The 20,747-nt window shown below is 57.8% G+C and overlaps 1 protein-coding gene and 1 long non-coding RNA gene across 3 annotated transcripts in view; both read right to left on the bottom strand.

Moving 5' to 3' along the window:
• The window catches only part of Ap3d1 (adaptor related protein complex 3 subunit delta 1), a 35,038-nt gene extending 15,067 nt beyond the window's left edge, over window positions 1-19,971 (bottom strand). The window contains exons 1-10 of one of the 2 annotated variants that reach the window (XM_076558852.1): window positions 19,604-19,971; window positions 11,395-11,490; window positions 10,866-10,946; window positions 7,597-7,677; window positions 5,714-5,821; window positions 4,869-5,030; window positions 2,479-2,618; window positions 2,320-2,393; window positions 1,536-1,585; window positions 301-350 (exon numbers count right to left, since the gene is read on the bottom strand). In XM_076558852.1, the coding sequence (XP_076414967.1) occupies window positions 301-350; window positions 1,536-1,585; window positions 2,320-2,393; window positions 2,479-2,618; window positions 4,869-4,998 (444 nt within the window). In that variant the 5' untranslated portion in view covers window positions 4,999-5,030; window positions 5,714-5,821; window positions 7,597-7,677; ... (1 more) ...; window positions 11,395-11,490; window positions 19,604-19,971. The remainder of the gene's footprint in view (window positions 1-300; window positions 351-1,535; window positions 1,586-2,319; window positions 2,394-2,478; window positions 2,619-4,868; window positions 5,031-5,713; window positions 5,822-7,596; window positions 7,678-10,865; window positions 10,947-11,394; window positions 11,491-19,603) is intronic. The other variant, XM_076558851.1, reaches the window with a different exon arrangement.
• LOC143270102 (uncharacterized) lies at window positions 12,401-15,693 on the bottom strand. The gene is made up of 2 exons (XR_013047040.1): window positions 15,573-15,693; window positions 12,401-15,520 (listed from the first exon to the last, which is right to left on the bottom strand). It is a non-coding gene; the product is annotated as an uncharacterized LOC143270102 (long non-coding RNA).
• Window positions 19,972-20,747: the final 776 nt, after the last annotated feature.

Genomic DNA, 20,747 nt, shown 5'->3' with positions numbered 1-20,747 from the left:
GGAGACCCTGCTCAGCATGACAGAGTGGATCTGCAGGTGCCAGTGAAGGCAAGTGGGGGCATGCCTTGTCTGCAGTCTGCAGCTGCCCAGGCAGACTGAATTTGGCTCCAACAGGGCAGGAGGAGGTGGGGTGGGGAAAGGAGGTGCCTGTGTCAAGGACTTCCTTTATACTTCAGCTGAGAAAAACCAATTTGGAGGTGATCACCACAATGGGTTCCCGACTGGCTGAGGAGCCTTGGGCCTGGCCACCCATAAGACCTAGTTCTACTGATCTGCATGGCTCCTTCTTGGCAGACGCACCTGGATGCTGGCGCTGTGGTTGGGCATGCCGGAAGACAGCGAGATGAGCACTGGGGCACATGGAGGATGAGGTTAGTGCCCTTGGGTCAGACACTGCCACCCTACTGACCCATCCCCACCAACGGGGGCCTGGCTGGCTGGCTCACAGGAGACTCGCGTGTTCAGAAGGCAGCTTACCCCTGGGCCTTGGGGAGCCAGCCTGGGTCTCCCACCCTCCCAAACAGGAGAAACTTTTGACCTGAAGCACTGCTACCTAAGACAGGCTCACACACAGTCCCTGTTCCTCTCTGACTTCTGGAGTGCAGACCTATGCTGGAGAGCGGCCCCCAAGACCTCATGGATTTGGGGAGCTCTCAGATGACGACAATCCACACATCACCAGCCTGTGGCTGAGGACACAGCATGATCTGACTGCCAGGGAGAGTTCTAGAAGCCCTGACTGCTCTTCCTGTGGCTGACAGCTAGGTCCTGTCATGCAAGGGTGGCTGTGTGAGTCCTGAGGACTCTGCTGTGATCACTGTGGCCTAGAGACGGGCTCACACCTTCATGCCACCTTTCTCCTCTGCTCCCCCCACCCAGGCAGGATAGCCATGCTCAATCACAAGCCCAAGGGTGCTGGGCCCAAGTCCCAAGTCTCTATTTTGGGTACGCTGTGTGCCGTGTGTGCAGACAAAGGTGAACGGCAGGCGTCTTCTGAAATCCTTCCACCTGGTCTCTCGAGACAGGGCCTCTCGCTGACCCTGGAGTCCGCTGACTGACTCAAGGGGCTGCCAGCAAGCTCCAGGGATCTGCCTGTCTTTGCCTTCCAGTGCTGCGGATGCACTTAATTCCCTGGGCCTGTAAAGCCCTGGAGGACAGGACTATGGCAGCTCAGTTCTGCTGGAGGGGCCTGGGGGAAGCCTGGAAAAGTGGGATGCTGCCTCCCAGGTGGACATGTGCTGGTTTTGGGCTCTGTCCCCACTTGGGAGACTAACCTCTCAGATTTGCAAAGAGGCCTGAGGAAGAGCTGGGAGATGAGCCATGCAGACACCTGAGTTTACACCAGCACCAGAGAAGAGGATTTGGGCAGGAGGCAGCCACCTCATCCAGATGCTCTGGGTCCTAGGCAGCTCAGGCCTCTCAGCTCCTTCCAGCAAGAGGGCCTGCATCCTCTCCTAGCTTGATAGCAGCTCAAGAGGGCGGCTGACCCCCCCACCCAACCAGCACCCTCCTGGCAGGCTATGGTCAGCACTCACCTGCAATCACGGTATTCACACACTCGTACAGCAGGGACATGGCAGAGGTGCTGAGAGAGAGGAGAGTGTGAGGACCAGCCCAAACAGTGTCACACACTAACAAGGTCACTCTGCTGGGCTCCATGGGAACAGCACTACTACTGTCCCTTTAGAGCCCTGTGACACCATGGTGATTACTACGGTCCTCTCAGGCAGGGAATGCAGCCCAAGACTTTTAACTTCTCTGGAGCGCCAGCCCACCCCACCCCTGCCCTGCGTGTAATGATGGCCTGCAGCCCCTCCTAGGCCACCCTTCCAGAGGGTCAGTCCAGGGGGACATGACATGGCGCTGGGGCCCCAGGAGAGCAAAGGGCACACGAACGCACTGCTGGGTATGTGGAGTGCAAGTGAAAGGTGACTGAGCTAAGTGTAGTGGTGTGCACTCACAACCAGCATCCAGGAGGCAGGAGGACTGTTGTGAATTCCAGGCAAGACTGGGCTATAGAGGGAAATGTGCCTCAAAAAAACCCAAACAGGCCGGGCAGCGGTGCACACCTTTAATCCCAGCACTTGGGAGGCAGAGGCAAGTGGATCTCTGTGAGTTCGAGGCCAGCCTGGTCTACAGAGTGAGATCCAGGAAAGGCGCAAAACTACACAGAGAAACCCTGTCTCGAAAAACAAACAACAAAACAAAACAAAAAACCAAACAGACTGAACAGACTGGCCTCGGCAGAGGGTGGAGAGCAGTCGATGTCTGAGCAGCACCAATGTCCCTGCCCAGGGGTGGTGGCCGAGGAGTAACTACCTGTGAATGAGGTTGGTGAGCGGCTCAATCAGCTTCTTGCCCAGCCTGGGCTCCAGAGGAGTCAGGGCGCCGAACTACAGGACAGGGGTGCTGTGGTCACTGGGAGACCCGCAGACTGCGGATCCAGGCCCAGCACACAACCCACGCTTCTGCACTTACCAGCTTGATGATTTTGATGAGGACCCAGTTGTTGGTGGAGGATGTCATGAGCTTGAAAAACAGCGGGGCCAGGGACAGGTAGTTCTTAGGGTTGCGACGTGCTAGCTCGCAGATGACATTAACAGCCGCAGACTGCACCCCTAAGGATCAGGAGATGGGTCCACATCAGCAAGGAGTGGGATGTTCTGCTACCAAGGTGACATCTCTGTCAACAAGGGCATCCCTGTTTACAGGGAACGTCCCCATCAATAACCAAAGAGCCGGACATGCCCACCACAGCAAAGGAGGCTCCCCATCAACAGGGATACCCTGGACAACAAGAACCTGTGGTACAGGGCTCACTGTAGAAGCCTGGGCACACACTGGTGACTGCCACCATGCACACAGCATGTGGTACAGTGAATGGTCCCTAAGGCTACACTGCTCCTGCTCGGGACAGAACGGTTTATCTACCTCCCACCCTCTAAGTACCATTTATTTGTTATGAGTGCGTGCTGCATGTAAGCCTGGGCAGCACACACATGCAGGGTCTGCACACCAGAAGGATCCAGAGTTCCAGGAGGCTGTGAGCTTCAGTGGGGTGCTGAGAACTGCACCTGGGTCATCTGCAAGAGGGGACAGTCTCTCGACAGCCAAGCCCTCTCCCCAGCTGTATATCTATCTCCCTTTTGCTCTTTGGCTTTCTGGTTTCGTTTTAGGTATGAGTGCTGAGTGGTCTGTCTGCATGAATGCCAGAGAGAGCTTCAGATCCCATTACAGAAGGTTGTGAGTCACCACGAGAATTGAACTCAGGACCTTTGGAAGAGCAGCCAGTGCTCTTAACTGCTGAACCATCTTGCCAGCCCCTTGTTTTTGTATTTTTGAGACAGGGTCTCTCTATGTAGCCCCTGGCTGTCCTGGAACTCACTCTGTAGACCAGGCTGGCCTTGAACTCACAGAGATTCTCCTGCGTCTGCCTCCTGAGTGCTGGGATTAAAGGCGTGCGCCAACGCCGGCCGCCCTTTTGCTTTCTTGAGACTGGGTACTGACGCGGGAGGGAGACGCCACAGTGGTCACCACCCACAAGTTGCCCATGCTGACACGAGCAGACCTGAGGGACTCTTTCTTTGGTTTGTCACTGCTGCCCAGTCTGGCAGGGCTGGGGTAGGATGGCGGGAAAGGTTCACACACCCTGCCTTCAAACAGTCACACACGCTCACAGACGCACACACGGATACCCACATGCACACACAGGAGTGGAGAATCTGTCCTGTCTAGTCGCAGCAAGAGCCGCGTCCCTGAGACAGAAGGAGTGCCTCTTGGCAGTTCAGCAGCTCACTTTTTCTGATGCAGGGTCTCACGGAGGCAGGCTGGCCTTGAACTCCTGACCCTCTGCCTCCACTGCCAGGCCTGTGCCACCACACCTGCTCTATGTGGAGCTGGGAATGGGATCCAGGCTTTAGCATGTGCTGAGGGAGCCCAGCCTCTGGTCTCAGCCTACAGCCCAGGCTGCCCTTAGAGTTCTCCTGTCTTAGCCTGCCAATACGTTCCTTAGGTGACCCGGAGCCACCACGACGGAAATGCCCGGAGCGCCTGGTTCATGTGGCAAGCTCACTGCAGAGCTGGTGTGCTCTGGCCTCCTCTCTTCCTTTCGGGGTGGGGAGGGACCCGGCTCTCCAGGCTGCCGGCCAGCAGCCGCAGGCAGCCAGGCAGGCAAGGCAACAAGCTGGGAGGCTGAGGCCCTGCTGTGGACACACCCAGAACCTGCACACTCGCGTGCCCCATGTACAAAGTGCCGAGTGGGTCCCTTGTATCCCAGTCTTAGGAATCTCCTGGCACTCTTTGCCTCCAAGGGCCTGTGTGGCCACGGCAACCCGTGGTCCCGGCCACAGGACTGCTCCACTGCCAAGCGCGCTCCTCTTAGGAGGCCTCCGTGTGTTTCCGTTTCCCAGGACAAGCCCGTCAGGGACACAGTGGCCACTCTACCTGTGTGTCTCATCATGAGCGATGTTCCTGGGCTCAAATCCTAAATGACCACAACTTCAATCAAATGGCATTTAAAGCCTCCACATGCTCGCCGGCCCCTCGAGGCTCTTGGGCCAGCTGTAGGGTCTACGGCACCCTGTACGTCTCAGTTATCTCTGCAGAGGTGGAGGATGGCAGGACTGACTCGCTCGCTCGCTTGTTCGCTCGCTCGCCACATGCATGGCTCCCAGGGCCCCGGGCTCTGCTGGTCTCACAGCAAGCTGCAGCCTGACAATCCACTCAGGCCCTGGGAGCCATGGGAGTCTCAACTCACTGTGTACTGTGGCTTGTGGATCAAAGGAGATTTGCAGTGGGGACCACATGGCTCCCATCATGCCCCACCCTCCCATCCTCAGGATGGCTAGGCAGAACTTCCCGTCACCAACCTGGGTCTGGGTCCTCCAGCTTCTCCTTGAGCCGGGGGAAGGCAGGACGCAGCGACTCAGGGTACTTGAGGAACACCTTGTACATGATCAGCACCGCCTTCTTCCTGATGTACGGCTTCGTGTGAGACATCTGTGGGTACACTGGGGTGGTCGGCAACTCACCTGCCCGGGGAGTCACCAGCACCTCTGACTCTTTCATACCTCACTCCCTCCAACCACCCTAAAGCAGGTCCTGCTGCCCCCAGCTTGCATGTTAGCCTGGCTCAGGCCGCCTCCCTCCTTCATTAGATGTGCTGCGCCCACGGAGGGCAGAAAGCCACTTGTAAAGTTTTCTGGGTCTAACGTGTGGCCCTGTCCCCGGCTGCCCTCACTCCAGCCTCCTCCAGGTCAGTCTCGGAACTTGGATTGGCAGGGGTCCCCTTATCTCGTCAGGCTCCAGGCAGGCCCTGCGTGCTCTCCAGCCCACAGGGCTGGCAACTATCTGAGAAGCCGCACAAGCCACACTTCTACTCAATGGGCTGGACAATCTGTCACAACAGCTGCAGTCACCACAGAAAGGGGCAGATGGGCATGGGGGGGTCCCAGTGGAGCTCTGTTTACTGTTTCCAACAGGTACCTGCTAGATCTGGATGGGACAGTGGGCTCCCCCTCCCCTGTACTGATGAACTTGGAGACCACCAGGCAGGATCCAGGGGACAAACCCAAGGCTGACTTTTGCTCGGTCCCATCCACCCCGGCCACACACAGCCACTTCGAGGGCCTGTTTCTGTCTCCTCAGAACGAGGGCTCAACTCTGGGCATCACCAGACGAAGGTAAGGGGTGGTGCGGGCACACACAAACTCACCAGGGTCATGATGTCGTTTGCCAGGTCTCTGGCAAGATCTGGGGTGACAAAACAGGACAGACCAGTCAGTGCCACTCCAGTGTCGTACTGGCTGGGGCTGCTCAGGTCCTGCAAGGGGACGGCAGGAGCGTCAGTGCAGTCCCTTGGGACTGTGTGACGTCTGCATCCCAGCCGCCTGCATCCCAGCAAGAGGGGGCATTCACAGCTCCTCTGCTGTCATCAACAGCAACTGGGACAAGGTCAGAGGCAGAGGACCAGAAAGCTCTGTATGGAAGCCAACAGCTCTCGGCAACGCTGCAGGGACCTGCTTCTACTCAGCCACTCCCCGACGACACCGGGGACATTCTGGACCGATGCTGAGTCCATCCTTCTAAAGAGCAGGGGACCTGAGGCAGAAGACCCAGGCGGTCGCTGTCCCCACCCCTCAACTTCCGGTGCCGACCCCGCTCTCACTAAAGCAGGGCACCTGTCACTAGGGCTCATCCTGGGGGGCCACACCCACTTTCTAAGGGCTCCCCAGCTATGTATGTCGCAGATACACCGGGCACACCGAGTGATATTAACCCAACACTGTAACCTTTAAGGCCTTTCCCTGTGCAGTGGGCTCAAACAGCTTCAGAAGCTATGCTCAGCCCTGTCCTCAGAGGGCAGACTTCAGTGTCACCTCCCACAGGGACAGAGACGCAGCAGTGAGCAGCGAGAGCACTGCCCTCCTCCTAACAGGAAAGCATCAGGAAGACACGAACAGAGAGCCCTAGCCCCAGGGTCCAGGCTGTTTTAAGCTGCAGAGGGACTGGGGAGCCTGGGATTTGTGCCTGTGTTCAGTCGGCACACAGGTCCCTGCTGCACAGACACAGGTCCCTGCCAGGACATCAGCAAATGCTGGGGACAGCACTAACTCCAACCTCCTCTCTTGTCTCTTAAAGAGGGAGGCCTAGCGCCGGCCTCACACACTGGAGGCGCACAGACAGCTAGATGCTGATGGAGCCAGAGCCGGTGCCGGCCCCAGCCGACCCCAATCACCTCTGCAGCCCACTCCCCTCCTCCTAGAGCCCAGTCCCCTGAGAGCCCTCTCAGATCGGCTTCTTCCCCCAAGGCCCACCCACCCAGGACCGTGTTCCTTTAGAAGGCCCCACCCACTCGGGCCCCTGCTGCTCCCAAGAGGACCCAGTCACATAGACCCTTGCCCCTCTCAACATGTCTGGCCAGCCCAGGATCTGCTCTTCCAAGTACTCCGGCTCACCCAGGCCTCCTGCTGGACCCCACAACCCAGCTCACTACCCCGTGGCTTGCAGCCATGCACCCCAAAGCCCTGCACCTCCAGCCCCACCCTCAGCCGGGCTGCGTCCTCATCAGCACCAGGAACCCACCTATGCTGCTGTGGCGCCCACCTATTCATTCCTCTTCCACCTGACACCTGCCCACAGACACGCCAAAACCCCAGTGTCATCCCCCCTCAGGGTCCTGCCCTTACTCCAGCATCTGTGAACACACAGAAATTATAAACGGGCTGGCCACACAGAGGGGCAGCCTCACCCTGCAGGAAGGGGCGGGGCGGGGTCAAGGGCATCCACAGGCACTGGGAGCCTCCTAAGAGCCAGGTCAGCCTGGGGGAACCCAGCGTGGAGGTGGCGGGACGGACTGGGCTGCCCTGCAGCACTGAGCAGCACTAAGCAGTACTAAGCAGGGAGTGGGGAAGGGGCAGGTGCAAAGCTCCAGCCTCAGGCCCGCCCAACGATGTGACAGCTCCCGCCTGCTGAGACACGGGATGAGCACTGACACGGCCTTGGGAAGCTGCCCTAGGCAGAGGAGGCACCACTGACACGGCCCTCAGCGGTGCCTTCTGTGGCTCACTGGAGTGGCAGGAGAGCATCAGGGCCTACCTTTCGGATCTGGTTGGTGGTCAGCATAATGACATCGGTGCCCTCATGGAAGCACTGGGAGGCGGCAAGGTAGCCAACACGCTGCAGAATCAAGAGCCACAGAGTCAGAGCCACCCGGAGCCCACGGGGCCCCTGCAGCCCCGCCAGGAGCCCCCAGCAAACCCGTGTAGACACAGGGTGCCAGCACAGGGGGACAGGCACCGGGACAGAGTTCCAAGGCCTCCTCCTCCCTAACGCCCCTCCCAGCACGTACAGACAGGTCTGCACACAGGCCTGAAATAAAACAGGTAATGGGAAAAGTCAGAAGGGACCAGTGCGCCCAACTGTGTCCACCAGAGGCTAGGCAGGAAATGACTCGCCATGACAATGACCCCACAACTAGGTATCTCAGCCCTTGGGACAGCAGTGCTGGTCAGCCTTGACTACCTGGGCCACGCAGGCTCCATCAAACACCACTACTGTGGCACAGGGTGGCACACTCTGTCATGGCAACACTCAGGAGGCAGAGGCAGAAGACTGTTGTTCAAGAACAATCTTAGCTACAGGGGTTTGAAGCCAGTCCACAGTATGAAAAGCCACAGCCATCCCTACTAACCAGTGTCAAGCCTGGCAATGGTGGCCACACCTTTAACCTCAGCACTGGGGAGGCCGAGGCAGGAGGATCTGAGTCTACAGAACAAGTCCCAAGACAGTCAGGGCCACACAGAGAAACCCTGTCTTGAAAACAAAAAACAACAACAAAAAACCCACCAAGTGTCAATTGCCGGTAGTTGGGGGGAGGGGGGGGGCAGCAGGTGAGATTGAGGTTCTGGTGTTAGCCCACCAGCAGGCAACCCCCTGGTGGATGGTTCTCAGGTAGGCAAGCTCCCCTGCCCAATGAGGGCCCCGGAATGCCTTTTGCTCCTCATGTGTCTTTGCGTGCTTGCTGTTGCTCTGCAGGGCTGAACTGGGTGTGGGGAAATTCCCCACCGCAGGGAAGGTCAAGTGTTTATCTCACTGGAAACATCCCCTACTACTGGATATTTTTACCTTCTAATTGATAACAGTAATGTTATCTTATGCAAAGCCTTGACAAGTCCATACAAAGACATGTTTTTCAGCTAAGACCTTTGAGCTCCACCTTAGAAGCTGCTTTAGATAAGAGCTCAGTTTAATGATTAAAGAAAACTGATTCTGCGGCAGCCAGGCTGGCCCTAACTCATTAACGCTTAAAAGACAGACACAGGTCTGTGTCCTTGTACCCATTCCAGCCCTCAGTTCCCGACACAAGAAACTAGTGATGAGGGGCTGGAGAGATGGCTCAGCGGTTAAGAGTGCTGCCTGGCCGGGTGGTGGTGGCGGCGGCGGCGGCGGCGGCGGCGGCGGCGGCGGCGGCGGCGGCGGCGGCGCACGCCTTTAATCCCAGCACTCGGGAGGCAGAGCCAGGTGGATCTCTGTGAGTTCGAGGCCAGCCTGGGCTACCAAGTGAGTTCCAGGAAAGGCGCAGAGAAACCCTGTCTCAAAAAACCAAAAAAAAAAAAAAAAAAGAGTGCTGCCTGCTGTTCCAGAGGTCCTGAGTTCAATTCCCAGCACCCACATGGTGGCTCACAACCATCTGTGATGAGATCTGGAGCCCTCTTCTGGCCTGCAGGCACACATGCAGGCAGAACATTGGATATGTGATAAATCTTAAAACAACAACAACAACAAAGGGAACTAGGGATAAGTGGGCATACACCCTGAGATCTAAGGTACAGCTGACTATCTTTTATGTACACAGTTTAGGTTTGTGATTCCTATAGGATTCCTGGTAAGATTAACTTTCAAGACAGACAGTAGAATGCTTGCTTGGTAGCCTGGTCTACGCCCTGCTGGCAAGGGAGTTGTCTGTGAAAATACACTTCCTGTCTGCTTATGCTCTGCTGATCTGCAGTAAGTTACCTAGATGTAAATATATACGGGATATTGGGATGGCTTTATTTTTACTCATGTAAGGGAGATAGATGAACAACATGTCACCTGTACTCCGTAGGAATTTACCAAAGTGACTGTATGGTGTACAGAGTTGAATGAACAGACGGTTTTTTAAAAGTGCCTTGACCTTAAAGAATCCCTATGGAAAACAAGGACTGTTTTGCTGAGGGGCCTTGCGACCATCCCGTACTTTGGTCACAGGACAGCTCAGGCACACCTGGGCTCTTGTATTCTTGTGTACTGCACACAATGCACAGTGAAGGACTAGGGCCATGCAGGCCTGTGACATGTAAATAGATTAAGGTTCGGGACCGAGGTATGAGGAACTACTTTATGTAACAATCTATACATATGCCTTTGCACGGCTGTCCGCACAAGCCTGGAGCCAGCTGAGCGCAGCCCGGTCCGTCCATCAGAAGAGGCGGATGTCAGAAGGAAACCACCAGTCAGTGTCGGTGTCTTTTCCTAACCCCTCAGACAGAACAAGTCTAAGCTTCGCTCGTGCCGTGGCCTCGCTCTGAGCCCGGAGCTGCCCAGAGGCTGGTCCCTAGACAGTAGCCGCCACTGGTGCAGCTTCAGAGAAACAAACACCAGACCTGGCTATCAGTCACATCGAAAACCACGGCAGTGGTTTATGAACCGCTTTATGTTCTGTAGCCCAGACCGGCCTGCAATATGCAATCCTCCTGCCTCAGTCTCCCCAGTGCTGGGATTACAGCTGGGCATCCTGGGACTGGGCATGGCCGACCAACGCTTGAGAGCCCAGGGTGACCCTTCGGCAGGCTTGTCATGCTGGCGTTCTCCTCTGCTGCTGTTGTCTAGACACGCTCTCACACTGTAAGACTGGGCGGAACTCGCAGTAATCCTCCCGTCTCAGCCCTCCACATGCTAGAATTACAGGAGCATGCTGCCACAGCCAGCACTTTGCTGTTTTGTCTCCTGCAACAGCAGCTCCCTTGCTTAGGAAGCGCTGATGGAGGGCTGGTGTCTGTCTGCAGGGGCGGGACAGCAGGAGCCAGCCGCTGTAACTAGGCAGCCCTTGGGCCCCGCGCGGGCCGCACCGTGCGGCGGCCAGCTGAAGGACGGCGGGCACAGAGGGCAGCGTGCAGGGCAGCTGGCACCCCACCTGTCCTCCAGGAGGAAGCCACGGACACCCATCTATCCCAGTCCTCCCCACTGGCAGAAGGCAGGCTGTCTCCCTTCACCAGCAGAAACATGGCCACAGGACCCCCCAAGGACCCCCTGCTGGAGGGGCCCTCCTCCCTCAGGAATTCCACTCACAGCACACGCGCCGGCCAGGTGCCCTGGGCCCTCACCTTGAACGTGAACTTGGAGGCACTCATGACTTCGATGATGTTGAAGGCAGCCCAGCTGATGTCGTACCCGAGCATCTGTAACTGTTAGGAGGGCAAGCACGGTGGTTTGAACTCAGGGGACACCGGGCAACGGTCTCAGCCACAATCGGAGCACACACAGCCCAGGTGGACGAACAAAATGCATCCAGTCTGAGCATGAAAACAGCATCCATCGCACACCCTTGTGGAATTTTATATTCTCTTTCTAACAAATGACTCGGACAAGGCTGGTCCTGCTTGGGGGGGGGGGGCATGACTCCAACCTGAGGAGGAATGGAGCAGAGGACAGCCATATCCACCTACACCTGCCAAACCTGGAGAAGCCAGGCTCCCCAGCACTTGCCACACACCCAGCCTGCACCAGCCACAGGAGCACCAGGCAGGACTCTGCATGAGCCTTGTGCTGCACACAGCAGCAATGTGTGGTGGACAGACGGACGGATGGACAGGCGGACAGACAGGCAGGCAGGGGCACAGGGGAGGCACTCACGTAGGTGAGCTTGCAGACAGCGTTGGCCTTCACAGCGATGTTGTCCTGCTTCAGCTCCTGCTTGATCTCGTCAATGCACTGCGAGATGTACTTGGCCTGGGTGGGAGACAGTAATGTGACGGTGGGACACTGAGTGTGGCCAGTGAGAGGCTGTCACAGGTGCTCAGGGAGGTGGGCAGGAGGACGGAGAGGTGGAGCCAGCCTGGGTGCAGAGCCCTGAACAGAGCTGCTGTTCCTCAGGCAAGCGCAGTCCTGAGCTGTGTGTCAAAGCCCAACTGGGCACTGTTTATCCACAACAGGCGAATCTAGAGGCAGGAAGCAGACAATGGAACTGGGAGAGGCTAGTGACTGCTCTAGGAGACAGGGCTTCACCTGGGGAAGGCAGACTATCCTGGACCACCCCTCTGATCCACCCTTGCTACAGAGCCCACTGAACCCCTTTCCCTCCCACGGGCTGCTCTGCACAGCCCCACTCACTGGCATTCGCCCTCGGCCTCCCCACTCACTGGCACAAACTCAGCAAATCTAAAACAACTACTTGGGCCAATTGGGCCAGACGCGTCAACCCAAGAGAACTGAGGCACAAAGTCCAGAGACGGTCAGGTGTGGGCCCTGGGGAGAGCCTCCTACCCCACGCCGAGACAAGCACAAATGGAGCCCCCGGGACAGCAGGAGCTGGGGGAGGTGCTGAGTGTGGCCACATCTGCCCAGGAACCTGGCTGTCACCTGACAGTGGCACCAGCAGCTGCCACCAGGGCTGCCTCCCACCCCGAAGCTGACACACTCCAGAGCCGTCAAACCCCAGAACTCCCACCTCACCCCCGTGGGCATGTGTGGGCAGCAGGTTCCATCCCAAAGCCCTGTGAAGCTAACCTAACAGGCTGCTGGGAGACCACCACTGCCCAGGGCATCCTGTCCCTAGCATGGGCCACAGGGAAGAATCAGCACCCTCTCAACAACAGATTTATTTATTTTGTTCTCTCGGGTTTGTTGGTTTCAAGACAGGGTTTCACGTAACCCAGCTACATGAAATGCAGTTGAGGCTGGCACTGAACTCCTGATCCCCACGGAATGGCAGGCATGGGCTACTTCCCTGAATATTTTATGATCTAGACCGAGTCCAATGGAACAAGTGTCACCACAGCCTTACTGCCTCAAGTAACTAAATGCCACTCAGGGATCCTCGTACCCCTGCTGCAGGAATGACCTTGTCTCTCCCTCCAAAGAAGTCTGACTGAAAAGGGGAAGAACTCAAGGCCAGCCCTCTGTGGAAGGGATGGACCCTTGGCTGGAGGTAGGGTGGGGCTTGAAGAGGAAACCAAGTAGGAACTCCACTGAGTGCCAGAGTTCAGCCTGGCAAGGGGTGCCTGCCCAAATACTCAGCCTTCCAGCAGGACTCAGAAGCTGGGTGTTCTCAGTCCCTGTAATAACCTCCTGGTTTTCAGGAGGGAAGGCCACTGCTGCCCAAAACACAAGCCACAGTGACTCCACGACCCAGGTCTGGTGGGGCAAACCTGTCATCACAGCACCTGGGAGGCCGAGGCAGGAGCTTGACTACCTCAAGTTCCAGGCTAGGCTGGACTACATAGCAAAGTCCCTGACTCAAAAACCCAAATTAAAAAAGAAACCAAGAGGGGCTGGAGAGATGCCTCAGCGGTTAAGAGCACTCACTGACTGCACTTCCAGAGGTCCTGAGTTCAGTTCCCAGCACCCACATGGTGGCTCACAGCCATCTACAGTGGGATCTGATGCCCTCTTCTGGCGTAAAGTGTACGTGCAGACAGAGCACTCAAACGATTTTTAAAAAAGGAAAGGACAGGTGGGGAAGAGCTGGTGGTAGAGCCCTCCCTGCCCATGCTGAGGACCTGAGCTCCAAGGACAGGTGGGGAAGAGCTGGTGGTAGAGCCCTGCCCATGCTGAGGACCTGAGCTCCATCACACAGTGCATGTGCAGTCCTAGTGCTCTGACATCAGGATGGAGGTGGAGACGGACACTTCAGGAGCCCTGCACACAGCAACAGCAGAAACTGCCTCAGACACGAGTGTGAGGACTTGGATGGAAAGTAATTCACCGAGTGGATTTTTACAGCCTTGTGCTAGCGCTGAGGCTGCTGGGTATGCATCCAGAAGGAACAGAGCACAAGAAGAAAAATAGTTTTCAAAACAGCGACTCAGCCCCTCCCCCCACATCTGGTGAGAGACAAGAAACTCACACTTCAGTCCTTTAATCCCAGCACTTCAGAAGGCAGAGGCAGGAGGATCTCTAAGTTTGAGGCCAGCCTGGGCTACAGTGTGAGATCCTGTCTCTAAAAGAAATGAAAACCAGGCTGGAGAGATGGCTCAGAGGTTAAGAGCACTGCTTGTTCTTCCAAAGATCCTGAGTTCAATTCCCAGCAACCACATGGTGGCTCACAACCATCTATAATGAGATCTGGTGCCCTCTTCTGGCCTGCAGGGATGTGTGCAGACAGAACACTGTATACATAATAAATAAATAAATCTTTAAAAAAAAAAAAAAAAAAAAGAAATGAAAACCAAGCTTGACCTGCTGAGTTTGACCCCTTGAAACAACATAGTAGAAGTAGAGGAAGAAAAACAAAAGGAAAAACAAAACCAAACCAGGGCAGACACACTTTCTCCAGATTTTTTTGTGGTGCTGGGGAAGAAGCCCAAGGCTTGCTCATCACTGTGTAGCCCAGGCTGGCCTTAAAGGTGGAACATCCTGCCTGGGCCTTCTTCCAGGCATGTGCTCCATGCCAGCTGGCTTTGTGAAAGAGGGGGCCGCCAAACCCAGAGAAGCCAGGCAGTAACCAATGGCCCAGCTTGTACTTCCTGGTTGAGTGCTGAAATCCGGGGTCCCTAGGTGAGCCTGGCAAGGGCACCCGTCATAAGAAGCACAGAAAAACTCAAGTATCCAATAAGGACTGTACCAGCCTGCTCATAAGCTGGCCGGAGGGGCTGGCAAGAAGTGTGGCTCACGTTCTGGGAGACAGGCATACTTTAGGCCAGGAATTGGTCCATGTGGGCATATCCTCATAGGCCTTAGGAGCCTCCCTGGGCTCCTGTCTGGACGTGGCAGGACTGTCGCTTCGCTCTCCTGCGGCTCTAGGGAGCAGCCACATCCTGCTTGCTCCAGTGTTCAGAAGTTCCACATCCTTAGCTCAAGGCTCCTTCCTTCCCCCAGACCCGGCAGCAGTCTCCTAGGCTCTGCCCCTCAACCCTGCCTTCCTGCCTCCCTCGGAGGACCCAATGGTGAAACTGGGTCCAGATGATCCAAGACGACGCCCAGATCAGGGTCCTCAGTTTGATCCCATCTGCAGAGTCCCTTCTGCCACTGGAGGACACATGCCCAAAGGTCTCACAATTAGTACATGGGCATCTCTGGTGGACCAGAGTCACCTGAAGGCACCCAAGTCACCCAAAGTCAGAGCAAGACTGAGCCAGGAGCTGTGACTCCCATGGTTACAGCGGAGAAACCAAGAGATGGAGAAGCCGCTCCACCTGCAACACAGACAAGGGAATGTGGATGCATGGGGAGCCTAGAAGTAAGGGGAAGTGGAGACTAAATGGTGCCAGTCCCAGCCCCGGGGACCCAGATAGGAAGCCTAACTTACAAAGAGAAGCCCTGGGGGAGCTCAAGTCTCTGCATAAATAAGTAAATTGAGCAAAGCGAACAGAATCCAAAGAGGTTCCAGTATCTGTCCTCTCAGCTAATCAGGAAGTTAAGGCACGGGGATCTTGAGGTCACGTCCAGCCTGGGCAACTCTGCATAACCCCATCTCAAAATGAAAAATAAAGAGAGGGCTGGGAGTGTGGCTCAGGTAGAGCTCCCCTCCACAATCCCCAGTGAGGGGCTATGGGCGTGGTCAGGGTGGAGCCCCGCCTAGAATCCCCAGTGAGGGGCTATGGGCGTGGTCAGGGTGGAGCCCCGCCTAGAATCCCCAGTGAGGGGCTGGGGGCGTGGTCAGGGGTGGAGCCCCGCCTAGAATCCCCAGTGAGGGGCTGGGGGCGTGGTCAGGGTGGAGCCGCGCCTAGAATCCCCAGTGAGGGGCTGGGGGCGTGGTCAGGGTGGAGCCCCACCTAGAATCCCCAGTGAGGGGCTGGGGGCGTGGTCAGGGGTGGAGCACCTGCCTAAAATCCCCTAGTGAGGGGCTGGGGGCGTGGTCAGGGGTGGAGCACCTGCCTAAAATCCCCTAGTGAGGGGCTAGAGAGTTGTGGCTCAGGGGTAAAGAACAGCCTAAAATTGACCCCGAACTGCCAGTGCCACAAAAACACCAACCTGGGCAACGCAGCAACACTGTCTAAAGGCAGGGTGGGGGGGGTGGGGGGGGCACGAGCACACACACGCATGCGCGAGCATCAGCCATTTGTGCTGGGTACAGAATGAGCAGGAAAAGAATGGCCACGGCAGAGCAAAGGACACCGACAGCCTCAGGCACAGGTCACCTCAGGGCCCAAGCCTCAGAAACAACCATGAGCTCCTAGTCTGTCAAAGAGCCTCGCTAGTGTTTATGACAAGCAAAAGTCCAACGCAGGACCTGGAGCAGCCGCTGACGGAGGACAGGACTGCACACATCTGGGTTTTTAACTGGCACAGTCCTGTGAGTGGCTAGACAGAAACATGCTATGGTGGCAGCCAAATCCAACACGGCCAGGCTGTGGTGGTGAACGAAGCCTGGTCACAAGCTAGGACAGAATGGTAGTGGCCTTGGCACACAGGGCACAGATGAGTGGAATCAATCCACCTCCTTCCTGAGCAAGGGTGGAGGTCTGAGACACTCATTTGGGATGCCACCATCAGTCACTAATGGGGTGCCACAAGCACCAGGTAGCACTTCTAGTTCTGGAAGGTCCTAGAAACTTCCAAGAGGCAGACAATGGAGCAGTACCAACACAGGCAAGGAATATCTTCTGGAAATCTGTAACTCCCGGCTTGACAGACATGCCAGAGAAAAGACACATCTCCACCTGACCTGTGGAGCTTCCCATCAGAGGGGAACAGCTAAAACCCCATGAGACAGCTACATCAGCATCTCAGAAACAGCCCGGCTGGCCTGACTGCACCGCACAGACCGGCCAGTGCCCAGAGAAACCTACAGGAGAAGGAGCTGAGCTAACCGCAGCTGGGGGTTTGGAGACCTGGCTGACTGCAGAGAAACCACTCCAGGGCAGTGCAGAGGGTGGCTGGCAGGGAGGGGACTCTGCAGTGTAAGCTTTCATTTTTAACTTTTGGCAGGTACCCGGGACAGAGGCCAGGGCCCCATGCCTGCCATGGAAGTGGCTGCTCTGAAGGAGTCGGGGAAGCTGACTGGGAAGGATGCTTTCTGTTTTTATTTAATAACACCAAATGTGTGTTTAAAAAAAATAAAACTTTTAAGAGAGAGTAAGTGTGGTACACCTTTAATGCCAGCACTCAGGAAGCAGAGGCAGGCAAATCAGAGTGAGCTAGCGGCCAGCCAGGGTGACATAAGATGTAGCTTACCCATAGAGCACTATGAAGTACCGGTCGTCTCCCAAGTCACAGCCGGTGGGAGGTGACTCACCAGCTAAGAGGGCTGGTCTTGCAGAGGACCTGAGTTTGGTTCCCAGCACCCATACCGGAGGCTCACTACCACTTTAACTACAGCTCCAGCAGATCCACTGCCCTCACCTGGTCTGCAGGAACTCACACACTAGACACACAGATACACACATGTAACATAAAGGAAAGTAATCTTTAAAAGAGAGCCAGGCAGTGGTGACACACACCTCTAATCCCAGCACTCAGGAGGCAGAGGCAGTCGATCTCCAAGTTCGAGGCCAGCCTGGTCCACAGAGCAAGTTCCAGGACAGCCAGGGCTCCACAGAGAAACCCTGTCTCAAAAAAACAAAAATAAAGCTGGGCAAGTGATGGTCACCGACTGCATGGCTTCTGCTGCAAAGCTGGCCAGCTGGCACCACACTGCACCAGCACACCAAAGGAGAGCATGCTTGCAGTCAGCACTGAGACCCCGACAACACACTCAGAGCCGGAGTGACTGGCCAGCCAGGGTGGGAGAGACGGCTCAGCAGTTCGAGACAGGCTCACAACCAAAGCCTTACAATGGCCGGCCAGCGGCAGAAGCCATGGAAAACCTGAGGGTTCTCTCTGCCTAGCTCTGCACTGCTGAAAGCCCTTCCTACACTGTACACGCGTGAGAGCGTAATAAAACCTGACGGTATATGTAATGTGGACACCCGTGGGCAGGGCAGGCACAGCCATCCACACCAGTCCTCCATGGACACCCGTGGGCAGGGCAGGCACAGCCATCCACACCAGTCCTCCATGGACACCCGTGGGCAGGCAGAGCCCATCCACACCAATCCTCCATGGACACCCGTGGGCAGGGCAGGCACAGCCATCCACACCAGTCCTCTATGGACACCCGTGGACAGGCACAGCCATTCACACCAGTCCTCCATGGACACCCGTGGACAGGGCAGGCACAGCCATCCACACCAGTCCTCCGTGGACACCCGTGGACAGGGCAGGCACAGCCATCCACACCAGTCCTCCGTGGACACCCGTGGGCAGGGCAGGCACAGCCATCCACACCAGTCCTCCGTGGACACCCGTGGGCAGGGCAGGCATCCACACCAGTCCTCCATGGACACCCGTGGGCAGGCACAGCCATCCACACAAGTCCTCCGTGGACACCCGTGGGCAGGCACAGCCATCCACACCAGTCCTCCGTGGACACCCGTGGACAGGCACAGCCATTCACACCAGTCCTCTATGGACACCCGTGGACAGGGCAGGCACAGCCATCCACACCAGTCCTCCGTGGACACCCGTGGGCAGGGCAGGCACAGCCATCCACACCAATCCTCCATGGACACCCGTGGGCAGGGCAGGTACAGCCATCCACACCAGGCCTCCATGGACACCCGTGGGCAGGCAGAGCCATCCACACCAGTCCTCCATGAAGATATGCCCCTTGGAGGTGGAGGAGGACGTGAAGAACAAAACACAACATAGGCCCCTAAGGCCAGGGCACACCTCCCTCAAAATCAGTCCCCCCAGCACTGGGAAGGCTGAGGCAGGAGACTCGTGAGCTTCAAGTCAGCCTGGATTAAGTCCCTAGCTAGAGCCTGTTTGAAGTACGAAAACTAGAATGTGACCTCTCCTGGGGTCGGGCAACAGGCTTCCCAGAGGACACTGGCTGAATGAGCAGGCACGAGGAATGTGGACTCCCTTTCTCTCAGGGCGGAGAGGGCCACGGGAGAGTACGGAGGAAATTTCAAGCTTCTCAGCAAAGTGCAAGCCAAGCAGCTATTTGCACGGAGAGAGGAGCCAGGGGAGCAGGGAAGGAACAAACAGACCAGGGTGGGGTAGCAGGGAAGGGGCTGCAGAGAGAGGGCTGCCCCAGGCAGGGCCTGCCTCCTGCCCGGTCAGCGGCAGCCAGGGGCCAGCAGGTACCTGTCATGGGCGCCCTCTTGCCGGATGGCCTTCCTGCCCAGGAGGAGGCCCGTGCAGGCCTGTGTCCTTCCACAGAGCCCCGCATCAGGCGGCCGCCACTACCTCACTTCTTCCTTAATCTAGGTCACAGGCTGGGGGGAGGAAGGGAAGCGCCGCTCGCGGTCACAGCTTAACTTCTGGAAAAATCGCTTCTTCCACACCCTGACTTTTGCCTGCTTCCAGCTTTGAGGCCAGGCTTCCCCAGCCCAGGACACCCCCGGTCACCCACTGGCTCCCAGGGACTCGGGCTGCAAACACTGTTAGTTCAGGGGACGTGCGGACAGGAACTGAGACCTGACCGGGCTCCCGAGCAAGCCCCGGACGGCAGCCTGGACCTGTGTGGGAGACCTGCAGACCCCTCGGTATGTGACACCCACAGACAAGCTCTGGCGGGAGAACCCTTGCCTAAGCACGTGTCTGCGCTGGCCCGCTGGAAGGCCGGATGCCCCGCAAGCAGGTAAACTGAGGCACTGAACTGCAGGACCTGAGACACCTGAAGCTCTGGGGCAGCGCCCGCTCCACCAGGCTCCGGGAGCGGCCCCCGGCTACGGCGGAGCAGAACCCCGAGCCGCTCTGGGCAGGGTCTGCTCCAGACGACGGGGGCGGCGGGGGCCGGTGGGGGCCGGGGGACGCCGAGCAGAGGCGCCGCGGCTCTCGCGCAGGCCGGACGGGAACGGCGCCGGGGCCGGGAGGGCGACTCCGGGGCGGGCGGCCCCGCTCCGCGCCCGCTCACCTCGTCCTCCTTGTGGTTGCGGATGCCGCGGACCAGGTCCTGCAGGTTCTTGTCGAACATGCGGTCGATGCTGCCCTTGACCATCTTGAGGGCCATCGCGGCGGCCGGGCTGCGGCCTCCGAGGGGGACGCGGCCGCCGCCGCCGCCGCCGCCGCCGCCGCGGCCCTGGGGGGCGCGGGCAGCCGGGGGCCGCGCCGCAGGCGCGCGACGCGCTGAGCTTCCGGTCGCCGCGGAAGGGGCGACGCGGAGGCCAGAGCGACGGCTGCGGCCGGAGACCAGTCGGGGGCGAGGGGCGGCGAGAGAGGCCCGCGTCCACCGGCGCCTGGCTGCCCAGCTCAGGGCCGCTCGCAAATGGCGACCAAGATGGCGGTGGGTCAGCTGACGGAGAGCCTCGGCGCCCCGGAGCCCCGCCCCACCTGCGAGCCCCACCCCCGCACTGCGGTTTCCTTGACAACCGCACGCGACCCAATAGAAAAGCAGACACCGCCCCTTGACACCTGGGAGGCCCACCCCTTCCTGGGCACCGCCCTGCCGTCTCATTGGTGAGCCGGAACGCCACAGACGTTCTGACCACGCCCCCCTAAGGCAAAGCGAGCGGCAGCGGCTCCCCGCCCCGCTGAATGACAGCGGTGGGCGTGGTCTGGTGTGGGCGTGGTGATGTGAGGGCGGAGCTCCCACGTGGAACTTACTCTGCAAGTTCCTTGGGAAGTATGCAGCTCCGCCTTTTCTTTTCCTTTTTTTTTTTTTTTTTGGTTTGGTTTTTCGAGACAGGGTTTCTCTGTGCAGCCCTGGCTGTCCTGGATCTCGCCCTGTAGCCCAGGTTGGCCTTGAACTCGCAGAGATCCGCCTGGCGCTGCCTCCCGAGTGCTGGGATTAAAGGCGTGCGCCACCACCGCCTGGCTCAGCTCCGCCTTTTCTAAATCTTAGAGATGACGCGGCGGGAATCGGTGTTTCAGGAGGCAGTCATAACGGCAGTCCAGAGCCTGAGAATGGAGCATCAGGGGTTGCCGGGCAGCCTGGGCTGTATGCAACCCTGTCTGAAAGTTGCAACACAAGGCTTGGGGCTGGCTCGAGCAGTCGAGCAGTGGGTTCTATTCCCTGCCCCCCATCTAGCTCCCTGTCATCCTAGCACTCGGAGGTAGAG

This window comes from Peromyscus maniculatus, chromosome 22 (genome assembly GCF_049852395.1).
Source record: "Peromyscus maniculatus bairdii isolate BWxNUB_F1_BW_parent chromosome 22, HU_Pman_BW_mat_3.1, whole genome shotgun sequence".
NCBI classification, from domain to species: Eukaryota; Metazoa; Chordata; class Mammalia; order Rodentia; family Cricetidae; genus Peromyscus; species Peromyscus maniculatus.
The sequence above is the reverse complement of the archived record's forward strand: the minus strand, read 5'-3'. Positions and strand labels throughout refer to the sequence as shown.